The 15941-nt window shown below is 32.2% G+C and overlaps 1 protein-coding gene across 1 annotated transcript; it reads left to right on the forward strand.

Annotated features, from left to right (window-relative positions):
* The first annotated feature begins 7216 nt into the window (after positions 1 to 7216).
* On the forward strand, positions 7217 to 9123 carry LOC105123017 (F-box protein At1g67340-like). Its single transcript, XM_011022454.1, has 3 exons — positions 7217 to 7644; positions 7825 to 7987; positions 8091 to 9123. The coding sequence occupies exons 1-3, from the start codon at positions 7361 to 7363 to the stop codon at positions 8853 to 8855; spliced, it is 1212 nt and encodes a 403-aa protein (XP_011020756.1). The 5' UTR covers positions 7217 to 7360; the 3' UTR covers positions 8856 to 9123.
* Positions 9124 to 15941: the final 6818 nt, after the last annotated feature.

Consider the following 15941-nt stretch of genomic DNA (forward strand, 5'->3'; position numbering starts at 1 on the left):
ATACGGAATATATATGGAAAACAGAAAAATTCAAAAATATTTTTTTTTTGTGTCCATAAACCTTTTTTTATATGTAATAGTTTTAGTTGTATTGAAGAAATTATTGAATTATATTTTATACAGAGAAGAGGTTGAAGAACCATTTTGTATATGTAATAGTTTTAGTTGTATTGAAATCAAAATAATAAATATTGTATCATTATAAAATATAAAAGAACTTACATAAAGATCCTAAAAAATTACAGAGAGAATATAGGCTAAATACAATGCTCGGGAGTTATAATTGTTGTATCTAAACAACACATAGACCTATTGTTTTTGGATCATCGTGGTTTTTAACCCTTTAAATTAGGGTTCATTAACTAATTTTTTTTTTATCTGTACTATCAATTAAAATTATAACATAATCCGAGATATCTCTTTCTTAGAGAATTAAAATTAACAGATAGAAGAAACGCGGCAGGATAGTTGTATCCCATCTTTAACTGGTTTTAGAAATTCTCATAATTTAAAGAGAGGCTCTCAATTCCCATCCTTTCAAGTTAAGGAACCAACAACCCTCTTGCTGCGCGAAAATCTACAAAAAAAAAAAAAAAAACTGTCACCGTCAACCTCGTAAAAATCATCAGCACAAATCAATGCATGGTTGAAATGTATAAAAGATGTCAAATCATTTTTTTATCGCCGGCCGAAATTGACTATGGACAGCTTATAATAAAAAAAAAAGACTCGTCGTTTGCTTTTTTATTTAATATTTGAAACAAAGGTTCTTTCAATTTTTAGGTATTCTGAATTATTAGCACGAATCATATGCATTTCGATTGAGCAAATTTCGTTGAAGGGGAGATGAACCACCAACAGATCATGCCTGTTAGCTAGTCGACGAGCTTCTACCTTCTTTCTATTTTGCTATTGCAAACATCCTATGATTAAACAGGCCATCAAATTCGCATCAAGGCCAGGGTGGCTGTGACGTGTAGCGTATAATAAAACTATTTATAAATTATACAGACAAGATCAAAGTATTCATGGAATATACAGATAGGATCAAAGTTGAAAATATATCAGCAAAGAAGTTAGACCCATTATATACATGAAGCCCGATGAAAACTATGATTAAAAAAATAAAAATTCAATTATTAGATTAGGTTAAAATTTGATTAGGTGATGCTAGAGTGCTGAGTTGAGACCCACTTGATTAGTCTTCGGACTTTTGAGCTTCTTGAAATTAGACATAAAAATTGCTATAGTTAAATCGGTTTCAAGACTTCTATATAAAACTGGTTTGAGTATTTATTATTATTATTATTTATACTAATATTCAGATATTTTATAAAACACGAGAAATCTTCTTTACAATGTTAAGGTTACAATCCTGGAACTCTTTGCTACACGCAGTGATTATTTAAAGACAGACTCGTGGATATTTATCTTGACAACCGCTAAAAAAACAGTAAAAAGAGCGTGTCATTCGAGGATCAAGGATTTTTCTAACACGAAACACAGAAAATGAAAACGGTCTTTTCACTCTGGTCATCAAGGAAAGCACATTCAGGCTTGCCACCTTCACAAGTAATCTTGGCATCAAGACCCTTACATCCCAAAAATCGGCTACGTTGATTGCGGGGGCCTGCCAATGCCCTCCGTGGCTTTTGGCAGATTGGCAACAAGAGCACGGTCCCGCGGCCCAGTCGCTGCTTTCGTAGGTGGAAAAAGAAAAAAAGTGTCCCATCTGCCTTCACATTAACCAAGCCGAAGGATCTAAGATTTTGTTGAGAAGGGGCTGTTTGGAGGGAGGGAGGGAGTGGTAGGTCCCTACTTTCTTGACATCACTCCTTGAGATCCACGTCATTCTCAACTTATCCACTCCCTGAGCTAGCTTTAGCTTTGCCCACCCTCGCTCCCAATCTATGAATACCTTCACCCCTCATCAAAGTCACCTCCAATTCTTTCAAATCAATCCTCGTGTCTCGTTGAAGAGTCGCCACATAGGAAAGTACTCACGCGCCACTCACGATCGTGTGGAAGAGTGAGAGACAACTATCGAACTGGAGCTAGCCTCTTACTTCTTCAATAATAAATAACTAAAAAGAGAGAAAAAGGAAATAGCATTGATTACTGGTGTTTTGGTAGAGTGATGTAAATGTTATTTTTAAATTTTATTATTATAAATATGTTATACTAATGTATTTTTTATTTTTAAAAATTATTTTTGATATCAATATATCAAAATAATCTGAAAAAATATATAAAAATTAAATTTTTAAAAAAATTCTTAAAATATAAAAAAACACATGACTTAATCCAGAGTGGAACCAAAAAAAAAAAAACTCTTGAGGAGTAACTTGAAAAAAAAAAAATCTCTTAAGGTGGAGACACCTTGGTTGAGACGTTGAGCCAGACTGCCAGTTATTTCCACAGTAGTATGTATCACAATACGAAACTCCTTGATACCGTGTTTTTAACACTGGACGCCTTTGACATTCAAGAAAAAGAAATGAGTTAATTTCAAAACAATTGGATACCCACTCCGGAAGAAATCCACCGTACTTTACGTGGTGGTTAATTTTTAATTAGTATTAATTAGGATACATACCAAACTCCTTCGCATTGTGTTTTTTTTATTTTTTCTAATTATTTTTTTATTTTATTTTTAGATATTACATTAATTAAAAATTTAGTTGTATAATTTATTTTATTTTATTTTTTATGACATTATCGTAATCTAGAAAAATTTATTTGTAATTTTATAATTATTTATTTTTATTTTTATATAATTAAAAATATATTATAATTTCATGAAAGTTCATAAATCAATTCATGTATTTTGATACTGGCACATTAAAACATTATTAAAAAATATTTTTTTAGCCTAAATTTTTTTTAAAATCACAAGTTATGTGAAACAGTAAACAATTATTCAATTGAAAATAAAAAAAATTTCAAAATCGGAGAAAAAATAAATATTTTTTTCTGGGATTGCAAGGACAGACGGAGGGAGGAGAAGTAACGGAACGGAAGAAAAATCTAACAAAATCCATTTAAAAATCTGAGTGAGGATATTTTTTTGGAGTGCTTGTGACATATTTCAAGTTCACAGGTGCGTTACTCGAGCGACATTTCTTTGCAAACATCGTCGAATTTCTTCATTTCCCCGGAGCAGGAAGGAATGGAAGAGGCCGGAAAAGCTGGGGTCACAGTACTGCTTATATCACCCACGTCAATGTTTTTTATGTGACTGAAATTTTACGGCGACGTGATACGAAGCCGCCGTTCTTGCGTTCCTAACGCGACAACAGGTCCACACAACTAGAAGCATAGCCTCTTTCCGATCTCTGGTTGGATTTTTATAGGATTATATATATACATAATTTCACTAAACACGTCTATAGAAGTTGTGGTCATCAAATTGTCAAGTTACATGTGTATTGATTTTATGTTTTTGAAAAAATATTTTTTTATATTTTTAAATTGTTTTGATAATATAATATTAACAATAAAAAAAATATTTTTTAATATATTTTAAATAAAAAATATTTTAAAAAATAACACAATCATTTACATTACCAAAACAGGTAATGAAGTGCAGCTCATGGAATGCAGGATATAAAAAGTGCTAGCTTGAGTTCTGAGTTGCCGAATGACCACTCCTGAATTGGATCCGTGCAGCTCTGGTTCATCTCGTGGTGGGATATTACTAGTAAATCACTAACGTGTAACAATTTTTTTTAAGAAAGCTGAGTCATTTTATGATGATGAGCTACATCTTCATTCACATTGCTATATTGAAATCTTTTCTATTAGCTTTCTTTAAAATTTGGTCGTAATATAATATGAATTTTTGTTTCTTTTTAATCATTAAGGAATTTTACGGTGACATGTTAAATTCATTTTATGATCTTCACATGTCATTTTTAGTTATTTTGTGATTCTTTAATATTACATGCGTTTAAATTACTGCTATATTTATTAAAATTATTTTTACTACTCCTTGTTTAAATTTAGATGTAAGGTGAAAATCCAAGGGGAAGATTAAATTATCGCCCAAGTTAGAGACTCCCTTCGCATAAACGAAAAAGCATAGATGGAGACTTGTTAGATAGAGACTAGTCCCAGGCATCCAAGAATTTTATTTTATTTTATTTTAAGCTTCATTTCCATGAAGTTTTACACTCATACTTCTCAATAATCAATACCATCCTGTTGCCACAGTAAAGTTGAAATTTTATTTTTTATTATATAGATGGAGTCTTCAAGTGATTTTTATTATTAAATTCACCAGCCATCCTCTAAAAAAAAATCAACAGATTATTATCAAGTTTTTGGCGTGATTCATTCATGGTAAGTTATTTTACATTGAAATGATATAAATTTATATATATAAAAAAAATCTAAAACAGTGAAAAAAACAAATAAAATAAATTTTATTGAAAAAAAATTTTAAAACAGAAAAACAAACTTTATATCAGGGTATCTAGTAATTAAGTAATGAACCCTTCTGACAGCAGCAATTTTGCAGGGAGACCGTCATCCATTGAACCTAAAAAATGGGTTAAATTATCACTTTCATCAAACCCTTGATGTGAATTCGCGTCTGCAATAGTTTCGTGACGCCAAGATTGTCGTTCAATTCGTATGTGATTACAAAAAAATGTTACGTCCTGCTTGAAAGAAAAGGTGTAAACATGTATTAACCATTGAAAACCTAATCAAATGATTGTAAGATGGTAAAGGTGTTAACATCCGGGCCCTGCTGTCCAGCAGAAGATTTTGCGAACAATTTGTTTTTTACAGCCACAACGGTACATTTAGATCCCAAGTTGATTACAATATGGTAAATCTGACGTCTATGAGACCCCGTCGTCATTCATCCTTTTTTCTTTTAATGTAAAGACACCATGCATTTTGGAATATGTTACAAGATCGGTTTCTTCTTAGTTGTTGTATAATCGAGGATATTTTGGATTATCATCAATTCATCAGCCTATGTATTTCATGTTCTGCGCTGTCACACCTAATAATTTTGATTTGAAAATTTTTATTTTTAATATATTTTAAAAAAATATTTTAAACTACCATCACTTTCATGATTTTAAATATACCCATTCAGTTCTTAGAGATATCACTAATTTACCTTTTATCACGAACTAAGTGTTTTTTTTGAAAAAATCGCATTGAAATTTTACCTGAGTTGATTTTCAAATTAAGTTTAATAATTTGTATATTTTATATACAGGCTGAGTAGTTCATCAGCCTGCCAGTAGCTAAGATTATGCCTTTCACTGTTATAACCAAAGAATATTACGTTCATCGACCTTTATTATGAAACATTGAATTAGAAGTAAATCTTTTAATGTCGATGGCTTAAAAAGGGAAAAAAAGCACCCGTAATGATTCGTACTTTTCCAGTGTGAGAATATACTAGATTAAAAATTGAATTAAAAAAATACATGGTATAATCATTTTCCTAAACCTAGTATTCATGTGTGCTATAATGTTCATATCCATGATGTTCTTGATCCCGTGCTCCCAGAATACATGGTCGAATACTACATAGGGATTTTCCGAGGAAAACATAAAAAATACAGAGGTGTCCTGTCAGATGCTTCGGTTCATTTCACTATTAAAAAAACAAAATGGCGTGGGGTTTGTATGCATTTCAATCTCACCATACCAAACCTGTCTTGAGGTGCCTGCGTTTCATCTTTATGCTGTCTCTCGTCCTTTCTCTTTTCCACACTGTATGTGTTTTTTTTAATTATTATTATTATTTTTAATGACGATGAAATATGAAAAAAACATGTGGTTTTTTTTTATTTGTTGGAAAGGGCTGTCTGTGACTAGATTGAAGAGGTTGGTTCAGGAGTTGTTTAATATTTTTTTAAAATATTAATATAAAATAAAAAAAATAAAAAAATTAATTTTTTTATAATATTTTTGAAAAGAAGAAATACAAGTGTGTTGGGAGTATAATTACTCTTAGTTTTTAAAAAACATTTATTAGAAAATATATTAAAATAATATTTTTTTTTATTTTTAAAAAATTGTTGTTGATATTAACACATTCAAATAATTTATAAATATTAAAAAAATATTAATTTCAAATAAAAAATATTTTTTAAAAAATATTTTTTAAAAACAAAAACAAACTGCTTGACATTTAAATCTAGTCTAAAGATAGCATACACGCACACATATATGAAATCTCATGTGTTTAGATTTGTTTTGCACATTTATTTTTTTCTAATTTTTAATGGGGTTTTGAAATTTTATTCTTAAATAAAGAATAATACATCAATTTTATTTTATTTTTCTTGATAAACCTTGTTTTTTTTTGTGGATGAATCAAAATAAACTAGAAAAACCCCTAGCAAATAAACCATCAATTGTTATGGTATGATTTGAAAAATTGATTTGAACACATTAATTACCAGTGTGCATGTTGCGTTTTGTTTTATTTCATAACTGGTGAAATATTTCCCTCGTCATTTTGTCTTCCCTTTTTTACTATTGCATACTATTTCTAAATTGTCAGTATTTTTTATTTTAGGGTTTAAGACGTTGTGGGGAGTTTCAATTACAATGACCAAACACACTTGATTAATGGTTTAGAATTAAAAAAAAATACAGAGCATATAAAAAAATATATGGTTCAATGAATAAAAATAAAAAGCAAAAATATTAGATGTAAATGCTCTTTATTTTAAACATCTCAGTTTCTCTTTTTGTCGAGAAAATAAAAACGACATCTAAAATACCAGTCAAGTGCATTTCTAAACTTAAAAAAAAAAGAAATGTCAATATAATCAAAACTACCCCGTCGTATATAGTACATTCCAGCGAAGAAGGGCACAGGGATGATCTTGCGGTGCCAAAATTTTGGTAAGTCTATTATTAGAGAGCACAAAGTCAAGTAAAACAATCTTCCAGATTCATGTTTAAAAAGTGGAACACAATTACCATCTTGTGCGGCCATCCAACCACACTCACAGTCGATACGATGGTAAATTTTGGAAATAGCACGAGTTTACTGTGGAACTCTTTTTCACTATCTTCCCACACATTTTGCCATCCTTCCAGATGCATGGACCGTGGTCAACGATGTTTGACCGAGAAAACGACAACAATAGGGATAATGTTGTAATTAACTCACAACCCTGCACAAACTCTCTGTTTAATTAAGTAAAATAATTAATCATTATTTATTCAAACCAAATCGGTTTCTGTCGTTATTGTTGTTGTTGTTGCTCCCTTTGCTTCTGGTTCGCTTCCTTCCCTCTTTTTATATATAAGCTCTCATTTGGCCTCTCATCCGCCTCTTTATCTCTCAGAACCACAGAGACAAGAAAACTGAAGAGAAATGAGAACACGGAGAGGGCTTTCTTATCCCAGAGGAGCAGCAGTAAACGCTTGTGATACAGCAGCAGGGAAGAGGACGGCAACAACAAGTTATAAGAGAGGAAAGCCTGATTTCGCCGCCGGAGATTACCTGGTTCGCAGGAAAAAGAATCGATTAATCTCAAATCAAAAAACCGGAGAGACCGACTTGTTTGATTCTTTACCCGATGATCTTGTCATTTCTATTCTCTGCAAGCTTAGCTCTTCTGCCTCTTGCCCCTCCGATTTCATCAACGTTTTACTTACGTGCGTCTCTTGTCTTCTCTCTTTCTCTATCAGTTTTCTTTTCCTATTTTTGGATATTTGTGTTTTTCTGGCTGTTACACTTGAGATTTGGCCGGGAACAATAACGGTATTGTTATTGAATTTTGCGGGAGCGAAGAAAGGCGTTATTGCTTAATCATGTTGGTTAATTTTAAACTGCAGGTGCAAGAGACTAAATGGGTTGGGCCTTCATTCTCAAGTACTATCCAAAGCTTCGCCGAAAACATTTGCAGTCAAGGCCAAAAATTGGTCTGATTCTGCTCACCGTTTCCTCAAACTCTTCGCCGACGCTGGAAATGTTGAAGCTTGTTACACTCTTGGCATGGTAACTAATTGCCATTAAATTGCTGACAATACGAGTCTCAAAACGCATATGCAGCTATTATTTATTATTTTAAAAGACAGTAAATGAAGTTTTTGCTTGGCAGATTCGGTTTTACTGTTTACAAAACCGAGGGAGTGGAGCTTCTCTGATGGCAAAGGCAGCGATTAGCTCATACGCGCCTGCACTGTATTCCCTTGCTGTTATACAATTCAATGGAAGCGGTGGCTCTAAAAGCGACAAAGACCTTCGTGCCGGCGTTGCGCTGTGTGCACGCGCTGCCTTTCTTGGCCACATCGACGCCCTACGCGAGCTCGGTCACTGCCTGCAAGACGGTTATGGTGTCCGTCAAAACGTAACAGAAGGACGGCGTTTCCTCGTCCAAGCAAACGCGCGTGAACTCGCCGCTGTTTTATCAAGACCTCGTTCTGGGCTCCCAACACGCACTTGGTTCTCGTGGAACCCACACGCGCATCCTAACCACCGTCACCCTACTGGGAATGGACACAGTGGGTGCCCTTTATTGAGTGACTTTGGGTGTAATGTTCCAGCTCCTGAGAGTCATCCGGCCAGTCGTTTTATGACGGAATGGTTTGCTATTCGGGGCGGGTCTTCGGGGTCGGGTCTCCGTTTGTGCTCTCATACGGGTTGCGGGCGTTCCGAGACGAGAAAGCATGAGTTTAGACGGTGTTCTGTTTGTGGAGCTGTTAACTATTGTTCACGCGCCTGTCAAGCACTTGACTGGAAGCTGAGGCATAAAGAGGAGTGCGCCCCTGTTGAGCGGTGGGTCGATGAGGATGGTGAGGGTGGTGCAGACGGGGATGACGGTGGCGTGGATGGTGACGGCGACGATGTCATGATTGAGAGCTAAAATTAAATCTAAAAATGGTTTAACAGTGGGGAATGGTTAGAGACTGACGGAAACGGCGGAAACTGTGCGTTGTAGCGGCCACAAAGAAAAGGAGGATAATGATTAATGAGGGTGCTTTAATCCTTACTCTATTTTAATTTTAAAGGCTAACCTAACTTTGGTTATGGCCGGTTGATAGCGCACAAGAATTTTGTTTCCTCCTTGGTTTCTTGTATATAGAGAGGGTATATCGGAGAAATCGAGGGCTACTTTTTCTTTTTTCTTTTTTGTACCAAGGAGGTCTTTTTTCCTTTTTTTTTCTCTGCTACTACCCCCGCGCCCCCTTTTTTTGTACTATACTTTAAATTCGGCGTCAGTAATTTAAAAATTCAAAATCCCGAAAGTTTTACCTGTCTGGATTATCGATGCCCAAACTTTAGCAATCGTTTAGAAGAATTGCAAATTATCGCTACAAATGTCACCCCATAGTGTTGGATAATTGTTTTAAAAGTACAAAAAAAGAGAAAAGAATGAGAATATATTTTAATGCGTTTCAATGAAAAATATCTTAAAAAAATCATGTAAAAAAATAAAAAAGCTGACGTGTTAACTCTGGTACATGTGTTTAGATGTGGCGTTTTGTCCACAGTATTATCCTCTGCTAAAATAGGCAACTCAGAAATAATTCCCGCAGCCTGAAAAGGCTGGCCAGTGCCAAGAACCGTACGCGTAACATGTAGGGGGTATGAAGGAGACATCCTTTTCCTTCTTGAAAGATCGATGAGAACAAAATTAGGTACAGGGATGGGATGAGTAACCACTCTACCATATGTTTGTATTAAATCTATGTGCCTGGGAGTTAGGAATTCTCAAATAGCTTCAATGTTAGAGAGAGTGAAATTTAAACTTCAGATTAACCATAGACGGAGGAGTATTTTGTTATAGCTGAGAGCATCACCAGCAAGTTGTGTGAGGTGGAGTGGATGATGGGCAAAGCCAATAGCATAGAGAAGGATTGGAGGTGATTGATTATTGCATTTTCTTTTTCTACTAACACTTTTTTTCCTAGTATTTTTGGGGGCCGAAAAGGTTAAGCAACATCAAGACATTGACCAGGAAAGAATTATTATTATTTTTTTTTTAAAAAAAAGAGGATAGAAAAGGAGAGGAATTGGAGTGGTGGGAGGTACGCATTTTGCAAGTGGAGGAAGTGGTTTGTATCCAAAGCGTTATATGCTCTAGTCACATACAAGAAAGAGAAATATAACAAATATATTCAAAGAGAGGGCATCTCGTTGTGGGGGAGCACTCTTTCTTTTCTTTTTTTATCACCCATTAACTGGATACTTGTTCAAGTGTGGTCCAGGCCCAGCCCATTTAATGCAATGAGGTGGGATCTCCAGCTGTGGCCGTAAAGCTGTTTCCTATTCATAAGCAGGTGCTGCGGTGCGATGAGACAGATCCTGAGCGCAAGCAGTGAAGATTTCATAGTGGGTTGACTCTCTCTCTCTCTATCTCTCTCTCTCTCTCTCTCTCTCTACACATACTGTGTAGTGTAGTATATTCTACTAGTTAATGTACTGGGCAATGGGTGTAGAGTGGGGCGGGTGGCCGATCCAAGCTCCGTACTGACCAGTAATGGGAGATGGAGGATTTAATTTTGGGATGTTTTTAATACTGTTATCACACAAATATAAATTGCAAGTCACCTAACCTCGTTTGCATTAGGTGATGTCAAGCGGTCAAAACCAAATGCCGAATTAGCCTTGTGATGCGATGGGATTTTCCCCAGCCCAAGTGCTTTCTTGAATCTTCTGGCATCTCACCATCACAGCTCCCAAGCCCTTCCTTGAATCCTCTGGCATTTCACCATCACAGCTCCCAAGCCCACCTGCAATTGCCTTGCGCACCAGTAAATGGCTGCCTTTTTCTTTATATATATATATACACGCACTTTATTTTTCTACTCCTAATTATAGCAGATGTATCGCTTGCATATGCACCACCTAATATCCTTGAGTTTTTGAGTCTTGTCGTTGTGAGATAAGAGTGGGGTATCAGAACCTCTTTCTTTACCTGTATTTGACTAAATTCTTATTATTAGGGGAATTCAATAATGTTTTGACTTTTGAAATTATAATACATGCTAATATCTTTTTTTTATTTTTTGCTATAAAATTTAATTACGGGAGTTCCCTCGTCTGAGGATTCGAATCATTAAAGAGAATACGAAGTATATGTTCTTATCATTCTCAAAAAAACAGAAAAGGTCTTTATCGTCAAGTCGAGAGGAACATGCAAGTTTTTATGTCTTTTTAACATGTCTGCTCATATAAAAGTTTATTGGTTTGATGTATGAAATAAAACGAGCCGTCCCTTTACTACACAGTGAAATTAATTAATTTGTGATGTCCAAATTAAATTTTTAACTCATTTGATACAGCTAAAGGAACTGTTCAATATCAAAGTTTAGGTCCTCACACCGGCGTGGCAGGATATGGAAATTAATTTAACTCGAAAATTGATGGATACCAACCTATCTAAATAAATAGGATTTTTTTGCTATTGATAGATAATGAATAAGGTACAGGTATTATCAAATCCTACTTAAAATCCGTCCAAACCTAACATGAAATATATATTTATATAATATGAATATATTTGTATAATATTTATTTTTTTAATATAATATGATATATACATATCTTATGAATAATAAGTACCATATAAATATCAAGAAATTTGACCCATAAATATTTATTATCATCCCTAAATATATTATTGGTAAATAATAGGTCATTATTATTATTTTTTATTAAAAAAATTGATTAATTTATTGTTATTGATGTTTTTATATATCATTAAATGAAATAATTTTATTGGAACTAGTAGGTTCGGAACTCAAATCAGGATTTTTTTTTATCTTATTCGAAACATGCGACTAGTGCTAGAACATTCTTTTTTTTAATCTAATAAAAAAGTCAGCTTGGGCCACGGCAAAAAAACGAGTCACCTGTCTAATTTAACTATTATCCGCTGTTTTCAATCATGTAGAATTTTCGATTATCAAGCGCAGGCCTCGGTAGGACGTTTAAATCATGCTTAAAAGCCCAAAGTCAAATCCATTTTACTTTGGTGGACTTTTAAGGGTTTCACCGTAAGTCAAGTTGGGCTCCAAATAGTTCAGCGGGTGGGAGCATCATTCAACATGAATCTCCGCTCAGCTATGCAATACACAGGCCTTCTTGATCTACCCATGTGGCCTCTGGGACTTCATCCCGGGCCTTGGTGTGTAATTTTTTTAGATTAACGTGGGTGTCCGAGCCAGCTTACGTGCACCACGACTAATTCCACGGGCTCTGAAGTTAACGACCATATAAGCCTCCAGTAGCTATTATATGAGTAATCAAGGATTCGAACCTGAGATCATAGAGGGAGCAAACCCCTTAATCCCAAATCCTTACCACTTGACCACCACCTAGATGGTTTCTTGATGTGTAATTTAATCACTAATGTAATGCAATTATGCAATGAAATTAAATTTTTTATTAATTTCTTTTTTTTGAGTTCTTAAAATTGAATCTGCTAAAATCAAATTCAAACTTGTTACTCGTATTACTAAACTTTTTTAAATAACTAATACACACACACACTCGGAATTGCTTTAGGAACTGGGTTTGATCTCTACGTTATATTTTCAGGCCCGTTGAAGAAGAATCCTTAATGTTTCCCGGAGCAGTCGTGGGAGCCGAAAGGCACTGTGCAAGTCATTTCATGGGCGTGGTGGCGATCTCTTTCTTTAATCAAACTCTCGGTTACAATGGCAGTAATGAAGCTTGCAAACAAACATGAATACCTAACAACAATGTCAAGCAATCAGAACATCATGGCCTATCCCACGCGGAGAACCCCTTTTAACAATCAGGCAAATGCCCCATTTCATATATAAAAGAAAAATCAAAGCAATTATAATGGTTTTTTGGGTTACTCTCAAGGATAGCAAATATGAAGCCTCTCTGAAGTCTGAGACTTCAAAAAAAAAAAAAAAGGATCAGACACGGCAAAAAGCGGATTGCACACGTAAAAGAAGGGAGTCCATGATGATGATCATGATGAGCCATGATGCATACACCCACCAATAAAAAATCAAAGAGCTTCTCTTCCCTGGTCGTTGAGAAGACTACCCGCGCATCCCTTCCTCTTGGTTTTGACAGAACCTCATTGCTGCAGATCAGAACCTTCCCCCGATGTAGGAAGTTTTTGTTTTTGCGTTTAAAAATTATTTTTAATTATTTTTATTTTTTTATTTTTTAAAAATAGTTTTTATATATAATTTTAAATTATTTTGATATTTATATGAGCTTGATTACTTTAGGGATTTCCTATCCCAGATTTATATGCCAATAAAAACAATATAGGAGAGCTGTCTTTATAGTTTGCAAATAAATAAAAATGAAAAAAATATTTACCACACATCCAAGAGAAATATTTCATCTTAAGTGTTTATAAATATATGTTCTTGTTATAGAGTAAATTAAGCAAAAGTCATAGTAAATAGGTTTTTCTATTGGACTTTCTAATACTATTATATGGATATTTATAATATCAAAATATGATATTTAATATGTTAGTGAGATTAATTCTATTTTTAAATTAATTTCTTTAATTTTTATAATTAATTTTAATATTTTTTACTTTTGAGATAAAATTAAATAATAACTATTCAATTTAATTTAAAATATAATAGTTTCATTAATAATCATATAATTTTATTAACAATTATAATATTAAAAGACATGATTTTTTATTATAATGTCTTGTAAAACTTGTTACTATATATTATAATGTCTTCAGGCCTTGTAAAACTTGTTACTATACTAAAAACAAATATACATAATGAAAAGAAATAATCACTATCATAATTCTAAACACTGTCATAGTAAATTGTTTTCTAACCTCTTTTTTTTTTTAAAAAAAAAAGCTTATTAATTCGTTACAAGATTGTCAAGGACACGCTGATTTTTTTCAAATTTTTAGTACAATAAAATCACATCTTCACTCTCAAGGTCAACAAATTTTAGAGTTGTTCACGGAGAGTACCTTTTTTTACTTTTCATAAACTTTTAAACAATAATAATATTTCCTTACCCCTATGATTAAAAAAAAAATTGGGTTATTAGCCAAAAAGCCAAGATTTTTTTTGGTTTTTCCCTTTTTTGTATAAAATTAAAATACACTATTGACCATAGAAGAGACTAAAACAATAAGGTTTGCTTTTATACTTCCACACGGGTTTTATTTTTTATATTTAGTAAAGTTATGGGAGGTGTTTTGGTATTTTTTGTGTTGATTTTTTTTATTCAAGAAAAATGTTATTACATGCTTATTACACACTGATAAGTAAGTGATGTCTATGATATTTGGATGACGCGTGCAACATAACATAATGTTCAAAAATAATTTTTTATTGTGCCTTTTAAAACTTCATTGTATCCTTCTTTTTATGATATGACACGTAATAATGTATGATGGTTAAATTATTATTAATAATTTTCTTTTTTTTTCTTTTCTGTCATATAAAGGGCACCATTATCTCTCAAGAATGATATTAAATATATAGGATAAAAGGACATTATCTCTCAAGAATGATATTAAATATATAGGATAAAAGGACCTTCATTAGAGCACTAAACACAATTTACCATTGATTGCTACAATAAAATTATACTTTTATCCTCTGGTGGAAAAAAAAAGCCTTGAAGATGGGGTGTTTTGATTTTTTTTTTACAGACTTATTAAATTGTTGGAAGATTATCAAGGATATATTGGTTTTTGTTAGATTTTTGTGACAAAAAAAATCATATCTTTATCCTCAATATCAACAAAATTTAGAGTTGTTGACGAAGGAGTTTTTTTTTATACCTTTTATAGAATTTTAAATAACAATAATATTGCCTTACTACTATAGTAAAAAAAAATATAAGGTTGTTGGCCAATAATTTTTTTTTCTCTTTTCATGTAAAATTAAAATACATTATTGACCTTATGACCTTATAAAAGACTAAAAATCCAAGGTTTGCTTTTAGAGGTACTTTTTGTTTGTCTTCCTGTTAAAGGTTATATTGTTTTATTTTTTACAATTTAACTTCTATTTTTTTAATTTGTTTTTCTTTTTTGACAATATTATTTTTCAATTCAATTTAACCTTTTGATAGGAAATTTTTGTTTGCCCTCTATTTTTCTTTTATTTTCATCCTTGTTTTTTAATTATATTTTTTTTAGATCATTTTGTATAATTGATTTTTTTTCATGGTTTTGTTTTTTAATATTTAATTTGTTAAATATTTGACTTTGTATTTTTTATATTTGTAGTACTTCCAATCCAATGACTCGATTTACAGATTTAAAAAGTTATTATTATCCAACATCTTCTTTTTTTTCTCATTTTTTTTACAATCTTATTGTTCTGTGTTATTTTTTTTTCTGTACTAGTTTTGTGATTATGTTTGACTTCTTTTCCACGAGTTTATTTCAATCTCACGACCTTATTTTTGCTAAAGAGTTTTGTACTTTTTTAGATAGAAGTTTTTTAAAAATTTGTTTTGTTTATGTTTGAGTTTTGAATATATTATTTTAATTTATCTATATATTTTTTTGTTTTATAAAAATGAACTTTAATTTTTAAAATAAAAATATTCATTTTTAAATAATGTTTTTTATATATTCTACTATCCATAATATTTTTTTTTAGGATGTGAGTTTATTCAAACAATTTCATTTATGTTTCTATATTTTATTGTCTTTTGTTGATTTAAATAAACAAATTCAATAAATATAATTAGATAAATATTTTATTTTGTATGATTAAATATTTTGACCAACATTCATTTTCAATCTCTCTAATTTTTTTCTTTTAGTTATTGTTAACATTTGTATTTATTTATTTAAATAAATGATTATCAATTTATTTAATTAAATACTCGAATATACCTCTTGATTTATATTTTGAATTTTTTTCATATAAAAAAATTGTTGGAGATAGATTTTATATTTGATACAATTTGTTAAAAAAAATTACAAGCCGTGATTGAACGAGGGGTTGAATGG

This window comes from Populus euphratica, unplaced genomic scaffold, assembly GCF_000495115.2.
Source record: "Populus euphratica unplaced genomic scaffold, PopEup_1.0 scaffold8.1, whole genome shotgun sequence".
Lineage (NCBI taxonomy): Eukaryota > Viridiplantae > Streptophyta > Magnoliopsida > Malpighiales > Salicaceae > Populus > Populus euphratica.